Genomic DNA, 14,101 nt, shown 5'->3' with positions numbered 1-14,101 from the left:
TCGCCACTGATCTCCCTCCTGGCACTTATCCTTGCAAGCAGAACAAGTGCTACACCTGCTCCTACGTCTCACTACCATTCAGGGCCCTAAACAGTCCTTCCAGGTGAGGTGACTCTTCACCTCTGAGTCTTTTGGGGTCATATACTGTGTCTGGCACTCCCACTGTGGCCTCCTGTATATCATTGAGATCTGATGTAGATTAGGAGACCGCTTTGCCAAGCACCTAGGCTCCGTCTGCCAGAAAAAGCAGGATCTCTCAGTGACCACCCATTTTAATTTCACTTCCCATTCCCATTCTGATATGTCTATCCATGCCCTCCTCTGCTGTCATGATGAGGCCACACTCAGGTTGGAGGAACAACACCTTATATACCGTCTGGGTAGCCTCCAACCTAATGGCATGAACGTTGATTTCTTGAACCTCTGATAATTGGCTCCCCTTCCCCATTCCCCATCCCCTTTTCCTTCTCTCACTTTATCTCTTTGCCTGCCCATCACCTCCTTCTGGTGTTCCTCCCCCCTTTTCTTTCTTCCATGGTCTGCTGTCCTCTCCTATTATATTCCACCTTCTTCAACCCTCTATCTCTTTCAACTTCCCAGGTCTTTACTTCATCCGTCCCCCTCCCAGTTTCAACTATCACCTTGTGTTTCTCCCTCCTCTCCCCCCACCTTTTAACTCTACTCTTCATCATTTTTTCTAAAATCCTGCTGAAGGGTCTTGGCCCGAAACAGCGACTGTACTCTTTTCAATGATGCTGCCTGGCCTGTTGAGTTCCTCCAGCACTCTATGTGTGTTGCTTGGATTTCCAGCATCTGCAGATTTTTTCTTGTTTATAAAAGGATCCAATTCTGGTTGACTGCCGGTGGCTAGTGGTATTCTGCAGAGGTCGGTGTTGGGACTGCTTCTTTTTATGTTGCATATTAATGAATTAGATGATGAAATAGATGGCTCTGTTGCCAAGTTTGCAGATGATATGAAGATTGGTGGAGGGGCAGCTAGTGTTGAAGAAACAGGAAGGCTGCAAAAGGGCTTAGACCAATTAGAAGAATGAGCACAAAGTGGCAAATGATATACAATATTGGAAAATGCATGGTCATGTCCTTTGGTAGAAGAAATAAATGTTCAGGCTATTTTCTAAGCGGGGAAAATATCCAGACATCTGAGATGCAAAGAGACTTGGGAGTCCTTGTGCAGGACACCCTAAAAGTTATCTTGCAGGTTGAGTCGGTGGTGAGGAAGGCAAATGCAATGTTTGCATTCATTTCAAGAAGTCTAGAAAACAAGAGTTGGGATGTGGTGCTGGGGCTTTAAGGTACTGGTGAGGCCTCACCATATTGTGAACAGTTTTTGGCTCCTTATCTAAGAAAAGATGTGCTGTCATTGGCGAGGGTCCAGAGGAGGTTTGCAAGGATGATTCCAGGAATGAAAGGGTTATTATATGAGGTCTGTACTCACTGGAATTTGGAAGGATGTGGGGGGGCTCTCATTGAAACCTTACAAATGTTGAAAGGCCTAGACAGAGTAGATGTGGAAACAATATTTCCCAATGGTGGGGGAATCTAGGACAAAAGGGCACAGCCTCATGGTAGAGGGGATTCCATTTAAAACAGAGATGCGGAGAAATTTCTTTAGCTGGAGGTGAATTTATGGAATTTGTTACCACAGGCTGTGGAGGCCAGGCCATTGTGTGTATTTAGGGCAGAGGTTGATAGGTTCTTGATTAGCCATAGTATCAAAGGTTACGGAGAGTGGGGTTGAGGAGGGAAGAAAGGATCAGTCATGATTAAATGGCAGAGCAGACTTGATGGGCCAAATGGCCTAAATCTGCTCCTATGTCTTATGGTCTAAAATTTTAGCGGCTCAAGTATAGTACACGCACGTAATAGTCTGGTTGGCAATTTAGTCATTTCAGATATGACAGCTAATTTGATAGAACGAGGACGTTTTTACTGAGGCTCTCTTCAAAAGACCTCTGTTTCTCCATCTCTGCCACATCTGCTGTCACGATGAGGCTTTTCTTTCCAGAACCACTGAGATGTCCTCCTTCTTCAAAGAAAAGTGTTTCCCTTCCTCCACTGTCAATTCTGCCCTCACCTGCATCTCTTCCATTTCATGCACATCTGCCCTCACCTCATCCTCCCACTGCCATATCCTCTTGTCCTCACCTGCCACCCCATAAGCCTCTGCATCTTGCAAATAACTCCACAGGGATCTACATGACTCCCTACTCCCTCCCCACTCATCACCTCCTTCCTCACTACCATTCAGAGCCCCAAACAGTCCTTCTAGGTGAGGTGATAATTCACCTGTGAGTCTGTCGGGGTCATCTACTGTATCTGGTGCTCCCAGTGTGGCCTTCTGTATATCAGTGAGACGTGTCGTAGATTGGGAGACCGCTTCATTGAACACCTTCGTTCCATCTGCCACAAAAAGCCACCCATTTCAATTCTACTTTCCGTTCCCATTCTGACATGTCAATTCATAGCCTCCTCTACTGCCATGATGAAGCCACACTCAGGTAGGAGGAGGAACAGATTATATTCCATCTGGGTCGCCTTCAACCTGATGGCATGAACATTGATTTCTTGAACTTCTGATAATTGCCCACCTCTTCTCCTCCACCTTTACCCACTGTTGTTTCCCTCTCATACCTTCTCTTCTTACCTGCCCATCACTCCCTTTGATGCTCCTCCCCCTTTCCTTTCTTCCATGGTCTCTTGTCCTCTCCTATCAGATTCCCCCTTCTTCAGCTCTTTATCTCTCACCAATCAACTTCCCAGCTCTTTACTTCACCCCTCCCAGTTTCACCTATCACGTGCTATCTTGTATTTCTTCCTCCTCTCCCACTCGCATCTTTTTATTCTGACTTCTCCCCTTCCTTTCCAAGCCTGATGAAAGGTCTCGGCCTGAAACACCAACTCTTTGCTCTTTTCCATGGAGGCTGCCTGGTCTGTTGAGTTCCTCCAGCATTTTAATGCGTTGCTTTGGATTTCCAGCATCTGCAGATGTTTTCATGTTGGTGATTCAAAAGACCTTTTTTGTTTCCTGTTACATTCCTTTGCCAGTGTCCCAATTTCTTGATTTATAAAAAATTAATTGATATTTTCATCAATGATGTTCCCTCTAAAAGTCAAACCAATTTAAAATAAAAATGTGCTAAACCAACAGAAATATATTTGACAATGAAAAAGGTGCAGACTGAAACTTATAAACTAATATGATGAATGTGTGCTTACAGCATCTTTCTTGTTGTTTATTTAAAGTTACATAGATCAATTGGAATATTTTAATCGGTGGCGGCTACAGTTACCAGCCGCACCATCAACCAGGCATATTAAAGTGTCCTGTAGCTGACATCCTCCTGATAATCGGGCAAATGACTGAGTTATTGCAATGCACCAGCCTCAGTAGATGGGGCTGGATAATTGGATTGTGCCATTCTGCTACAGCCAGAGGGGTGTTCTCTGGAGCTGCTTCATTTATGCCGTATCTTTTTAAGGCGAGGAATGTTGTCTCTCCCCTGCAATTTAATATGGACTGGCCAGCATTGAATATAAACCTGCAGTCAGGAGATGAGTGGTATCACTTGGTTTGAGAAGTATTTATTATGTTGTTGTAACAAAGTTCTGTTCTGTTTAGCTGATTCAAGTTTGGACTCTAGAATAGTTCTGCTGAGTTTGTAAATATTTTGGGTGAATAAAACCCCTTTTTTTTTCACCATTACCTGCTCTCCCAGTTTTATGCTTACCCTGGTCCTTTGTGTAATCCTAGCAAAGGATTAAAGAATGATCTGTAAGGGGATGTTTCATTGGAGGGGAGGTAGTCTTCTGGGGGTTCTAGAAGGTAGGAGGGGAGAGCAAGCAATCACAGATCCAAGAGACTAAAGGATTGTGTGTGGAACCTCCCAGCACTTGCTCAACAAGGATTATACAGAAAAAAAAACATTTTATAAAGATTACTTTCAACTCTGAAGAAAACAACAAGAGAGTGTGAATGGAGCTGTGAAACTAAATCTCTTTTGATAAACAAACCCAGTAATTTGCTGCACATTCATTTCAGTGTACTTTCATCAATTTTACTGATATAACACATGCCCTTGCAATATTTTCCAATAAATTCCACATTTTTGTCATTTTATTTTGTTTATTATATACAGCACATTTTATGCTTGCCTTCTTATGTTTTTTTCTCTAGGACTTTGCACAAGGAAACCACAGAGAGCCCAACAGATGGCAAAGCTGCCAATATGTTATTTTCTGACCCGGCAAAGGTAAAACACATCTTGATTTCTGTTTCACTGTTTTGGTGAAATTGCTGTTTAAATCTATTTTAAAGTCTTGGAACATCAGGTCGTGTTGTTTCTTTCCTCTAGGGTTTACAAACTTCTGTCAATCAAGAGAAATCTTCATCTCACGAAAAGCAGAAAGCTAAAGAAAATGTTTTAAACCCAGACAATGCATCAAATATGATGAAACAACTAGATGATGGAATTCTACAGAAATTGGGAAGCTTTTTCAGTCGAACACCAAAATCAAATCCAATAACCCTACCCCAAAATAAAAATGAGAATAGACCAGGTTTAAACAATGGTAATCAATATAGAACTCACACACCTCATCAGAATAATTATTCAAAAGGGAAGCCTTTTCGTGGACAAATTACACAGAATATTGACAATGATAGCAAAGGAAATGATAGGAACACACTGGTGACAAGCCATCCTGAGAATCCTTCCACAGGACACAGATTTGTTAATTCACAACCAGATGATTTGAACAAAATTGAGATTGTTATTCCCAAAGAAAAGACAATTAATTCAACCCCACAGGAACAATGCAAGGAAAGCAGAAGATCAGTGAAAAAACCTAATGGCCCATCTTCTTCCACAGATCCCTCAACATATCAGTAAGTCATTCTGTACTGATTACTTTTTTTTCCAAATATTTTAAGTGTTTTGTAGAAACAGTAACCTAATATCTATAGAGATTTTATAAATCCTGTTCTCTGAAGTAGGTTTCTGTTATGATCAGTGTGGTCTATTGATGAATTTCAAAGAACTGTGCTGAAGTGGAGTTGGAAGCACCTTATCCCAATCAGTTTTCTGTCACTTTTTCAATAGTTCTTATGTTTAGGGAATTCATTGTAGAAGTATAATGAGAAATTCTCCTTGTCTGTATTTGAAATTTTTAACCCTACCTTCCAGTTAGGAGGCTGCAGGGTCTGGGTCCACACATATGCTTTTGCTTTCCATTTAATTTAAAGGACAATATAACGAGGTGAGGTACAAAATATCAATTTGTAAGTTATTACCACACTAATTTCTAGTTAACATGGTCAACATGGTCTCAGCTAAAACTAGTTCTTATCATCTAAAATCAAACTAAGATTTTAATTCTGTGAGGCTGAAAACAACAGGATTGTTGCACAAGCATCATTTAACATAGAAACTCTGAGTTGGTGTCAGTGCTTTCTTCCCCCCACAATGTTCTTTCGTGCCTCCAGCATCAGAATCAATGTAATTCATTACAGCGGGCACAAGTTAAAGGATTTCACTGCTCCAAAACATTGCCTTTTTATTACATGACAAGTAAAGATTTCTTTAAGGTGCACTGAACCATTTATTCAACAAACTCACTGGAACTAAAATATTTATACGCATGAGCTTTGTCACTTTATCTCATAAATATTTTGACAACATAAGGGATCCTAAAATTCAAGGAATTAGGTCATTTATGAAGTTGGGAAACCTTCCCTGACCACATTTCAGCTGTAATAAGCAGCTTATAATATTCAAAAGCTTTATAAAAACTAGTGATTTTGCTTGTGGGCTGAGATGATTCTGTGAAGTAAACCAAACCTTACTACAGCCAATATTGCATAAAAAAAATCTAACAAAACCACAAGTACTAATGATCTTTTTAGAGAAGAGGATTTCTGTCTTTTTGCTGAATATTATTTCCTTCCATCAAACTTATTTCATAGCTTAAGCTGAAATTAATGTGGAATCACTAGCATCACAGTTGCAATTGCATTCTGCTTGACATTCATTCTAAGTTCAAAGTAAATTTATTATCAACGTGCAGAAATGTCACCATATACAATCCTGAGATTAATTTTCTTGCAGGCATTCATTGTAAAGACAAAAAAAAACCAAACAAAATAATAAATAAGCAAGCAATATATATTGAGAACATGAGACGAAGAATCCTTAGAAGTGAGTCCATAAGTTGTGAGAACAGTTCAGCGTTTGGGTGAGTGAAGTTGAGTGAAGTTATCCCTTCTGTTCAAGAGTCTGATGGCTAAGGGGTAATAATTGTTCCTGAACAAGATGGTGTGAGTTCTAAGGCTCCTGTACCTTCTTCCTGATGGCAGCAGCGAGAAGAGAGCATGGCCTGGATGGTGGGGGTCTCTGATGATGGATGCTGCTTTCCTGCAACAACGCTCCACGTAGATGCGCTCAGTGATGGGGAGGGCTTTACCCATGATGGACTAGGCCATATCCACTACTTTTTGAAGGATTTTCCATTCAAGGGCATTGGTGTTTCGATACCAGGCCGTGATGTAACCATTCAATATACTCTCCATTGTACATTATATAGAAGTTTGTCAGAGTTTTAGATGACATGCCACATCTTCACAAACTTCTAAGAAAGTAGGAACAATGGCACTTATGTGCTAGACATAAAACAGATCCTCTGAAATGATAATGCCAAGGAATTTAAAGACGCTGACCCATTCTACCTCTGATTCCTCTGATGAGGACTGGCTCATGAACCTCTAGTTTTCTCCTCCTGTAGTCAATAATCAGCCCCTTGCTTTCACTGACATTGAGCAAGGCATTGTTGTTGTAGCACCACTCAGCCAGATTTTCAATCTCCCTCCTTTATGCTGATTTGATATGGCCTACAACAGTGGTGTTACCAGCAAGCTTAAATATGGTATTTGATCTGCTTAGCCTCACCATCTGAAGTATGAAGTGATTAGAGCAGAAGGCCAAGCACACAGCCTTGTGGTGGTCCACTTGTGCTGATTCTAATTGTGGAGGAGATGTTTTTGCCAATTTGAACTGACTGGGGTCTGCATGTGAGGAAATCAAGGCTCCAATTGCACAAGGAGGTATTGAGGCCTAGGTTTTGAAGCTTATTGATTAGTTTTGAGGGGATGATAGTACTGAATGCTGAGCTGTAGTCAATGAAGGGCATCCTGATGTATGCATCTTTACTGTCCAGATGTTCCAGGGTTGAGTGAAGAGACAATGAAATGACATCTGCTGTTAACCTGTTGTGACGGTAGGCAAATTAGAGTGGAACCAAGTGACTTCTTAGGCAGGAGCTGATAACGTTTCATCACCAGCCTCTCAAAGTACTTCATCGCTGTGGATCTAAGAGCTTAGGCACCAACACAAGTAAGCCTGCTTGAACAGTTGGATACCTCAGACTGCCAAAGCAAGAGGTTAAAAATATCAATTCTGCACACTCTGCATATATCAGGCATGCAAAATAATTGTTTATAGCCTTCCAAATATGGAAAATAGTACACATTCTATCAATACAATTATGTGCATTGGTTGCACTTTTGGAACCATTATAGCACCTTCAATTCCCAAAACATAGACTAAGTACATAAAATTTTGTAGCCCTAGTTGCTTCCCCTGTTCACCAAGCTTCCAGCTGCTTTGCAGAGGCCCAGTTTTACACAAGACTGGAAAACACCCTGTCAAAAGTCAGTGTGCAAGTGTAAGTGTAACACATTACTCACATCAATATTTAGCCCATTGTGATTAATCTCATAATCATTTATCAATAATATTATGCAGAGAGGGGGCAGGAGTTACTCTTGAAATAGAATTTTTTAAACAGATTTTCCGTAGCAGTCTCATATTCTTAGAATTATTAGTGCTTTGAAAAATGATCGGAATGTTATGTAACTTTGCCAGTAGCATTCCACTGATTAGTTTTCAAATGAATTTTGTTTACTATGGGTGAAAGGTTAAGGTTTTGGAATGCCTACAAGGCATCAGCATCAATATTTGTGAAATGCCTTTAATATAGAAAACTATGCCATCCATCGTTGGAAGTATTAAATGGGAAGGTAGATAATTTTTTTGAAAGGGAAATGGCTCAAAAGAGAAACTGTAGACAGTGTGGATCAGCCATGATGACATTGAATGGCAAGGTAGACCTGAGGAATCAGGTAGCCTAGTCTGAGTCCCAATTTGTTATTGCTTTTAGGGTTAGGGTTATTATTATTGCTGTGCATCAAAGTGAAACTAGACACACAGAAACACTGGGCTAAAGGAAAAGGTATGAGGTTTATAAAAGGGTCGATTAGACATATTCGGGAGAGTGTCAGGGAGATCATATTAGAAAGATTTTGAGGAGGAATTTCGCAGCTTAGTTCATGGATGGCTGAAGCAGGACCACCAATCAAACAGACATGGTAGTGGAGGGTTGAGATATGTACAGAAATGCAGTCATTACTGAGACAGCAGGCAAAATAGATTGCAGTGATGGGTGAAGTTAAGACCATGAGAGAAATTAAACATTAGCAATAAGTGATAAGTGAGGGCTATACGTGTACAGAAGCTAATGTAGCTCAACAAGCAGAGGGGTAATTGAGAAAATAGATTTCTCCTCATCTGTCTCTCCAATGTATGGCTCCTTTCTTATCAAGTGTTAGCCTTGGTCACTATCCTCAATGTATTTATTAAAACCTTTTGCATAGCCTTAATATTGTTCAGGTTTTATTCTTTGTTGTTGCTCCTTTTCACACCTTGTGGTGCATCAGGTGACAGTTTTGCCATTTCTTTAGCATTTTGACTGTTTTTATTGAGGCCAAGTTGCTAGCTCAGAGCTCGACCCAGCACAGATGGAATGCTGCAAAGAGCCAGCTGAATTAGAACTCGGGACCATTCACCTTGAAGTCCAGTCCTGATGCTACTACATCATCAGCTGGTATTCTTTAGCTTTTATATACTTTATTTTTCATTTATGAGTTCTCCACTAATCTTTGTAATTGTGAATGAGTCAACATAGTCTTATGAAAGGGAGATCATGCTTGGTGATTTTGGAAGCATTCTTTGAGGATTTTACAAACAGAGTGGATAAAAGGGAGCATGTAGATATACCATAGCCAGAAGGGATGCATTTATGTGCTATCTAAAAAGGTTATTGCACAGGAAAAGAACACAGGTTGGGGAAAAAAGAATGTAGTGGCCTTCTTGGAGAAAATTGTTGAGTTACTGAAAATAGTTGGGATAAATGGGTAATTTTTGTACTTTGCAATCAATAACTAGTGTGGTGACACAGAGATCAGTGCTGTGGCCTTAGCTATTTACAATGATGTTAAAGACTTGGATGAAGCTACCAAGTATATTGTAGCCAAATTTACTGATAATATGAAGATATCAAAGGTCATTTATATACATCATAAACAGCAGAAGTCCTAGTACAGATCCCTGTGAAACAGAACTAATCATTGACCTTCAAGAACCTTCAACCACTAACCTATGTCTTCTATGGACAAACCAGTTCTAAATCCAAATGACCAATTCACCATGGATCGCATGCGTCTTAATCTTCTGGATGAGCCTCCCATGAGGGACCTTGGCTTACTGAAATCCATGTAGACAACATCCACAGCTCTCCCTTCATCAATCACCCTTGTCAACTTTTCAAAAGCTTATGTTTTCCAAATACACATAAATCTTATCCCTAAGAAACTTCCCTACAACTGGCATTCCCTTCTTGAGTCCTTTTCTGGCTTCTTTATAATCCTCAAGGACCCTGTTTGATCCTAAGTATTACATACCTCACTTTTTTCTTCTTGACTAGATTCATGACCTCTTCTGGCATCCAGCATTCTCTTACCCTGCCATTCTTGACATCCTTCTGACTAGAATATACCTGTCCTGTACTCTGCAGTAGGTCTTTAAACAGCCTCCACATCTTGGATGTAGATTTATCCAAAGAACAGCTGTTCTCAATTAACTCTCGCAAGTTCTTGCCTAATATTCTCATCACAGTCTCTAACTGCACAACCACTGAAAATTCAGTCACCTGGCCAGGCTCATTACCCAACACCAGATCCAGTACAGTCCTTTCTCTTGTTCAATGATCTATATATTGAGTTAAGAAACCTTCCAGAATGCACCTAACAAATTCTGTCTTATCTAAACCTCTTGCACTGAGAAGGTCCAAATTTATATTAGTGAAGTTGAAGTCCCCCATGACAACAACTCTATTGATTTCTTACACCTTTCCTTAACCTGCTTGCATATCTGTTTCTCTGTGTCCTGCTGGCTGTTGGGGGGGTGGGGGTGGGGGTGGTCTGCAGTTCAATCCCATCACTGTGATTGCACTCTTCCTATTTTTGAGTTCTATCCATATAGACTCAGTGGACAAGCCTTCCATTATGTTCCCATTGAGTGCAGCTGTGATATTGTCCTTGAGTAGTAGTGCAACTGCACCCAACCCCTTTTACCTCCCTCTTCAGCAATTCTAAAACATTGAAACCCTGAGACATTAAGCACCCATTCCAGTTCCTCTCTCAACTAAGTCTCCATCATGGCCACAGCATTGTAGTTCCATGTACTGATCCATGCTCTGTTCATTACATTCCACCCATAATAGTATTAACATACACCCATTTCAAAATATCTGTCCCATCATATCTATTACTTTGCTCCTGCATCCTTCCACTTTCTGACCTGGTGCTCTGGTTCCCATCCCCCTGCTTAACTTAGTTTAAACCCTCCCGAGTAGCACTAGTGAAGCTCCTTGACAGGATATTGGTTTCCCTCCAGTTCAAGTGCAACCAAGCCCTCTTGTACAGGTCACTGCTACACCAGAAGAGGTTCCAATGATCCAAGAACTTGAAATGTTTGTAGGCTAATTTACAGCTGAATTTTCCCTCATCTGTAACTGAGTAGGAAAATCTAGGCGAATGTTGATGGGAATGTTGGAATAAAAATGGGTACTTGATGGACAGCTCGGATTCATCTCGGACAAAAGGCTTCTTTCTGGCATCCATGACTCTGACTCACTTCTTGAGTGGTTTTGTCTATTAACACCTCTAGTTTGAGCAATTACTTCCTACCTTCACCCAAATCTACCACTGAAACCTTGGGTTGGTAACTCACTCTATTCTTTTCAAACCTCATGTTAACTGCATGTTGTTGTGAGTTTCCATTCAATTTAATTGTTTATTTACTAATTCAGGCTCATTACTTATAGTTAAATCTACTATGTCACATCCTCAGGTTGACTCAAGGCATGTCATTCCAGAAAAACTGGCTCAAGAAATTTGAAATGTTCTCTCAGCTTCTTTCACTCTGTCAAGATTTGGTTCCAACTCTTTTTAAAATACCTATTAATAGAATACTGTCTGACTAACTCTTAAATATAACAAGGAGTGTCAACATGAGCTATAAGTTTGTAAGACAGCTCATTAAGAGTCACGACACCCTTTCATACCAGAGCACAGACTTGTGCAACCATATCTTGCCTCTTCAATCTTAAATCGTAATCCTAAGTCTTAGTTGAAAATACTTTCAAGAATGGATTTTGGCTATTCAGAGCCCAATTCTTTGGACATTGCTCCCACTTCTAAATCGAGTGTGCAGCAAACAAGAATATCTAGAAAGTATAGCCAACTCATCTTGGTGAACTAAATAGGTGCTGCAGGTAAAACTAATGTCATATCAAGAAAATAGATCAACAAAGGTAGTCTTTGCCATGAATAATTGAAAAACTTTAACCACACCTCTTCCAATTTTGTCTGCCTGCCAGATTCAGAGTTGCCTCATCATTGGCATGCTGATCTCTGGGAAGTGAGTCAAACTTTAAAGAACACTTCTCATTGTATGGCTAAATAAAAGGTTGTCATGGAATTGAGGGAATATGTGTTTTGGGTGGTGTGGAACATCATACCCTCCATGCCTCTGGCAATCTTCCACATAATATTCTGTCCCAATAAACATCCATACTGTATGAGACTGCACGTAACTGTGTGGGACAAGCAGGGACATGCATCATGCAGAGACACCATGCACTTTGTCAGTGACAGCTGTGGGCAATAGTGAAGCACAACAAAATAAATCTGGCAAAGACAATGGGGAAAACATTGATATTCTAATGAAAACTGTTTAGACAGTGTATCTTTCATCCTACTCTGGTTTACTCCTTGTCTCAACTGTTAGTGAAAAATGCTGATCTTCAGTTGCATAATTACCAGCTAATTTCTGTTAATAAAAGTGGACCAGCTGATTCCTCGTGCCGAACAAACATCAGAAATGCTAAAGGTGCAATGCAATACATGTGATGTGGCTAATTTCTAATGGTTGTTAATCGATCCAGAAGTTATCACAAGCATGAAGCATAAAGGGAAATTTTAAGCATGAAATTATGCATAACATATATATAAACCAGATTGACATGGTGTAGGATCCCAAGCATCAAGAAGGCAGATGAGAAAGAAGTTATTTACAACAAGTTGAATAGAAATGACAGGCAAGAGAATGGCCAGGAATGAGGAAGCCTATTGAATTAAGTTACACTTCAATGCAGGAGGTCTGACAAGTAAGGTGGATAGAGGCAAAAGAAAGCGAGGAGGGGAGTTGCATTTTTGATTAAGGGGAATGTCACAGCAGTAGTCTGTCATGGTCCCTTCTGGCAATCCCCCACCTTGCTATTTACCTCAGGAATTGGGCCTCGATCCCCTCGTTTAGTTTCCAATCATTCCCAGGTTCCACTAACTACACACACCTGCTTTCCATCAGAAAATGCAGGATAAAGACCCTGTGATCACAACAAGCAGCTGCCAGTTCATTGGTCGACTCCGGTGCAGAGTAACCTCGTTTCATTGTTCTTAGGACTGCCAGTTCTAAGTCTAGCATCGCTCCTGGATACCAATCCCAAGCTCTCTACATCAAGAACGCCTCTCGACTCTGTCTCCGTGCCCGTGTTCTGCATTTGGGTTTGTCCACCACCTCGCTTGTGTAACATAGTCAGGCATATAATTACTGAAGGATCATCCAGTGGTAGTCCTGAGAAATAAGACGAGGATGATCACATTGTGGGAATTGTCCTACAGACCTCCAATAGTCAACAGGAATTAGAAGAACAAATATACAGAAAGATTGTTGTGAGCTGTAAGGGTAATAAAGTTGCATTAGTAGGATCTGAATTTTCCTAACATAGACTGGGACTGCCATACTACCATAGGGCTTAGATGTGGTGGAATTTGTAAATGCATTCAGGAAAGTTTCCCTGGGCAATATATATACAAGGGACAGAGTAAAACCCAACCTACTCTTTAGAAAAAGGATGTAGCAGGTGATTTAGGTGACAGTGGGGAGAACTTCAGGGTGGATGAGCATAGTTCTATTCTTTTTGAAATAGTTATGTAAATGGACAGAATAGGTCCACAAGTTCTATATTGGGAACAAGACTAATTTTGATGGTTTGAGACAGAAGCTCATGTAGGTTAATTAGGGTAGGTTGTTTACTAGCAAAGGGACCACAGGTAAATGAGAGGCTTTTAAAGGTGAGGTGGTGAGACCTCCAGGTCTGCATGTTCCTGTTAGAGTGAAGAGAGAGAGAGAGTAGAGAGAGTGAGTGAAGATAAGAGGGGACTTCATCGTTTGGAACCATGGGAGATGGACAAGGTTCTTAATGAATATTTCTCTTCTGCTTTTATTGTGGAGAAAAACATGAAGCTTCAGAACTCAGAAAAGTAAATGGGAAGGTCATGCAAATAGTCCACAGTATGGTAAAGGAGGTGCTGAATGGCTTAGAAGTTATAAAGGTAAACTAATATCTAGAGCCTGATCAGATACAGCTAAGAAAATGGAGAAGTTAGAGAAGGAACCGTGGAACCCCTGGCTGAGATATTTGCATCATCATTAGCAAGAGGTGAGGTGCCAGTAGACTGAAAGATAGTGATGTCTTGCTTTTATTTAAAAAGGGCAGCAAAGAAAAACCTGGGAGCTATAGGCCTGTAAGCCTAACATCGGTGATAGGTTAAGTTACTGGAGAGGATTCTGAGTGATAAAATATAGCTGAGAGATAAAATATAAAATATGGAAAGACAAAGGTTGAT

General features: G+C 40.5%; 1 protein-coding gene across 2 annotated transcripts in view; it reads left to right on the top strand.

The window, feature by feature from the left end:
- LOC140727807 (uncharacterized) overlaps positions 1-14,101 on the top strand; it is an 81,236-nt gene that overhangs the window by 5,600 nt on the left and 61,535 nt on the right. For both annotated transcript variants that reach the window (XR_012098931.1, XM_073045580.1), the window contains exons 2-3: positions 4,196-4,271; positions 4,374-4,906. Coding sequence is in view for 1 of the 2 variants with exons in the window: in XM_073045580.1 (XP_072901681.1) it covers positions 4,196-4,271; positions 4,374-4,906 (609 nt within the window). In the remaining variant the exon portion in view is untranslated. The remainder of the gene's footprint in view (positions 1-4,195; positions 4,272-4,373; positions 4,907-14,101) is intronic.

Source organism: Hemitrygon akajei, chromosome 5 (genome assembly GCF_048418815.1).
Source record: "Hemitrygon akajei chromosome 5, sHemAka1.3, whole genome shotgun sequence".
Taxonomy (NCBI): domain Eukaryota; kingdom Metazoa; phylum Chordata; class Chondrichthyes; order Myliobatiformes; family Dasyatidae; genus Hemitrygon; species Hemitrygon akajei.
Note: the sequence above shows the minus strand (reverse complement) of the source record. Positions and strands in the feature narration are given on the sequence as shown.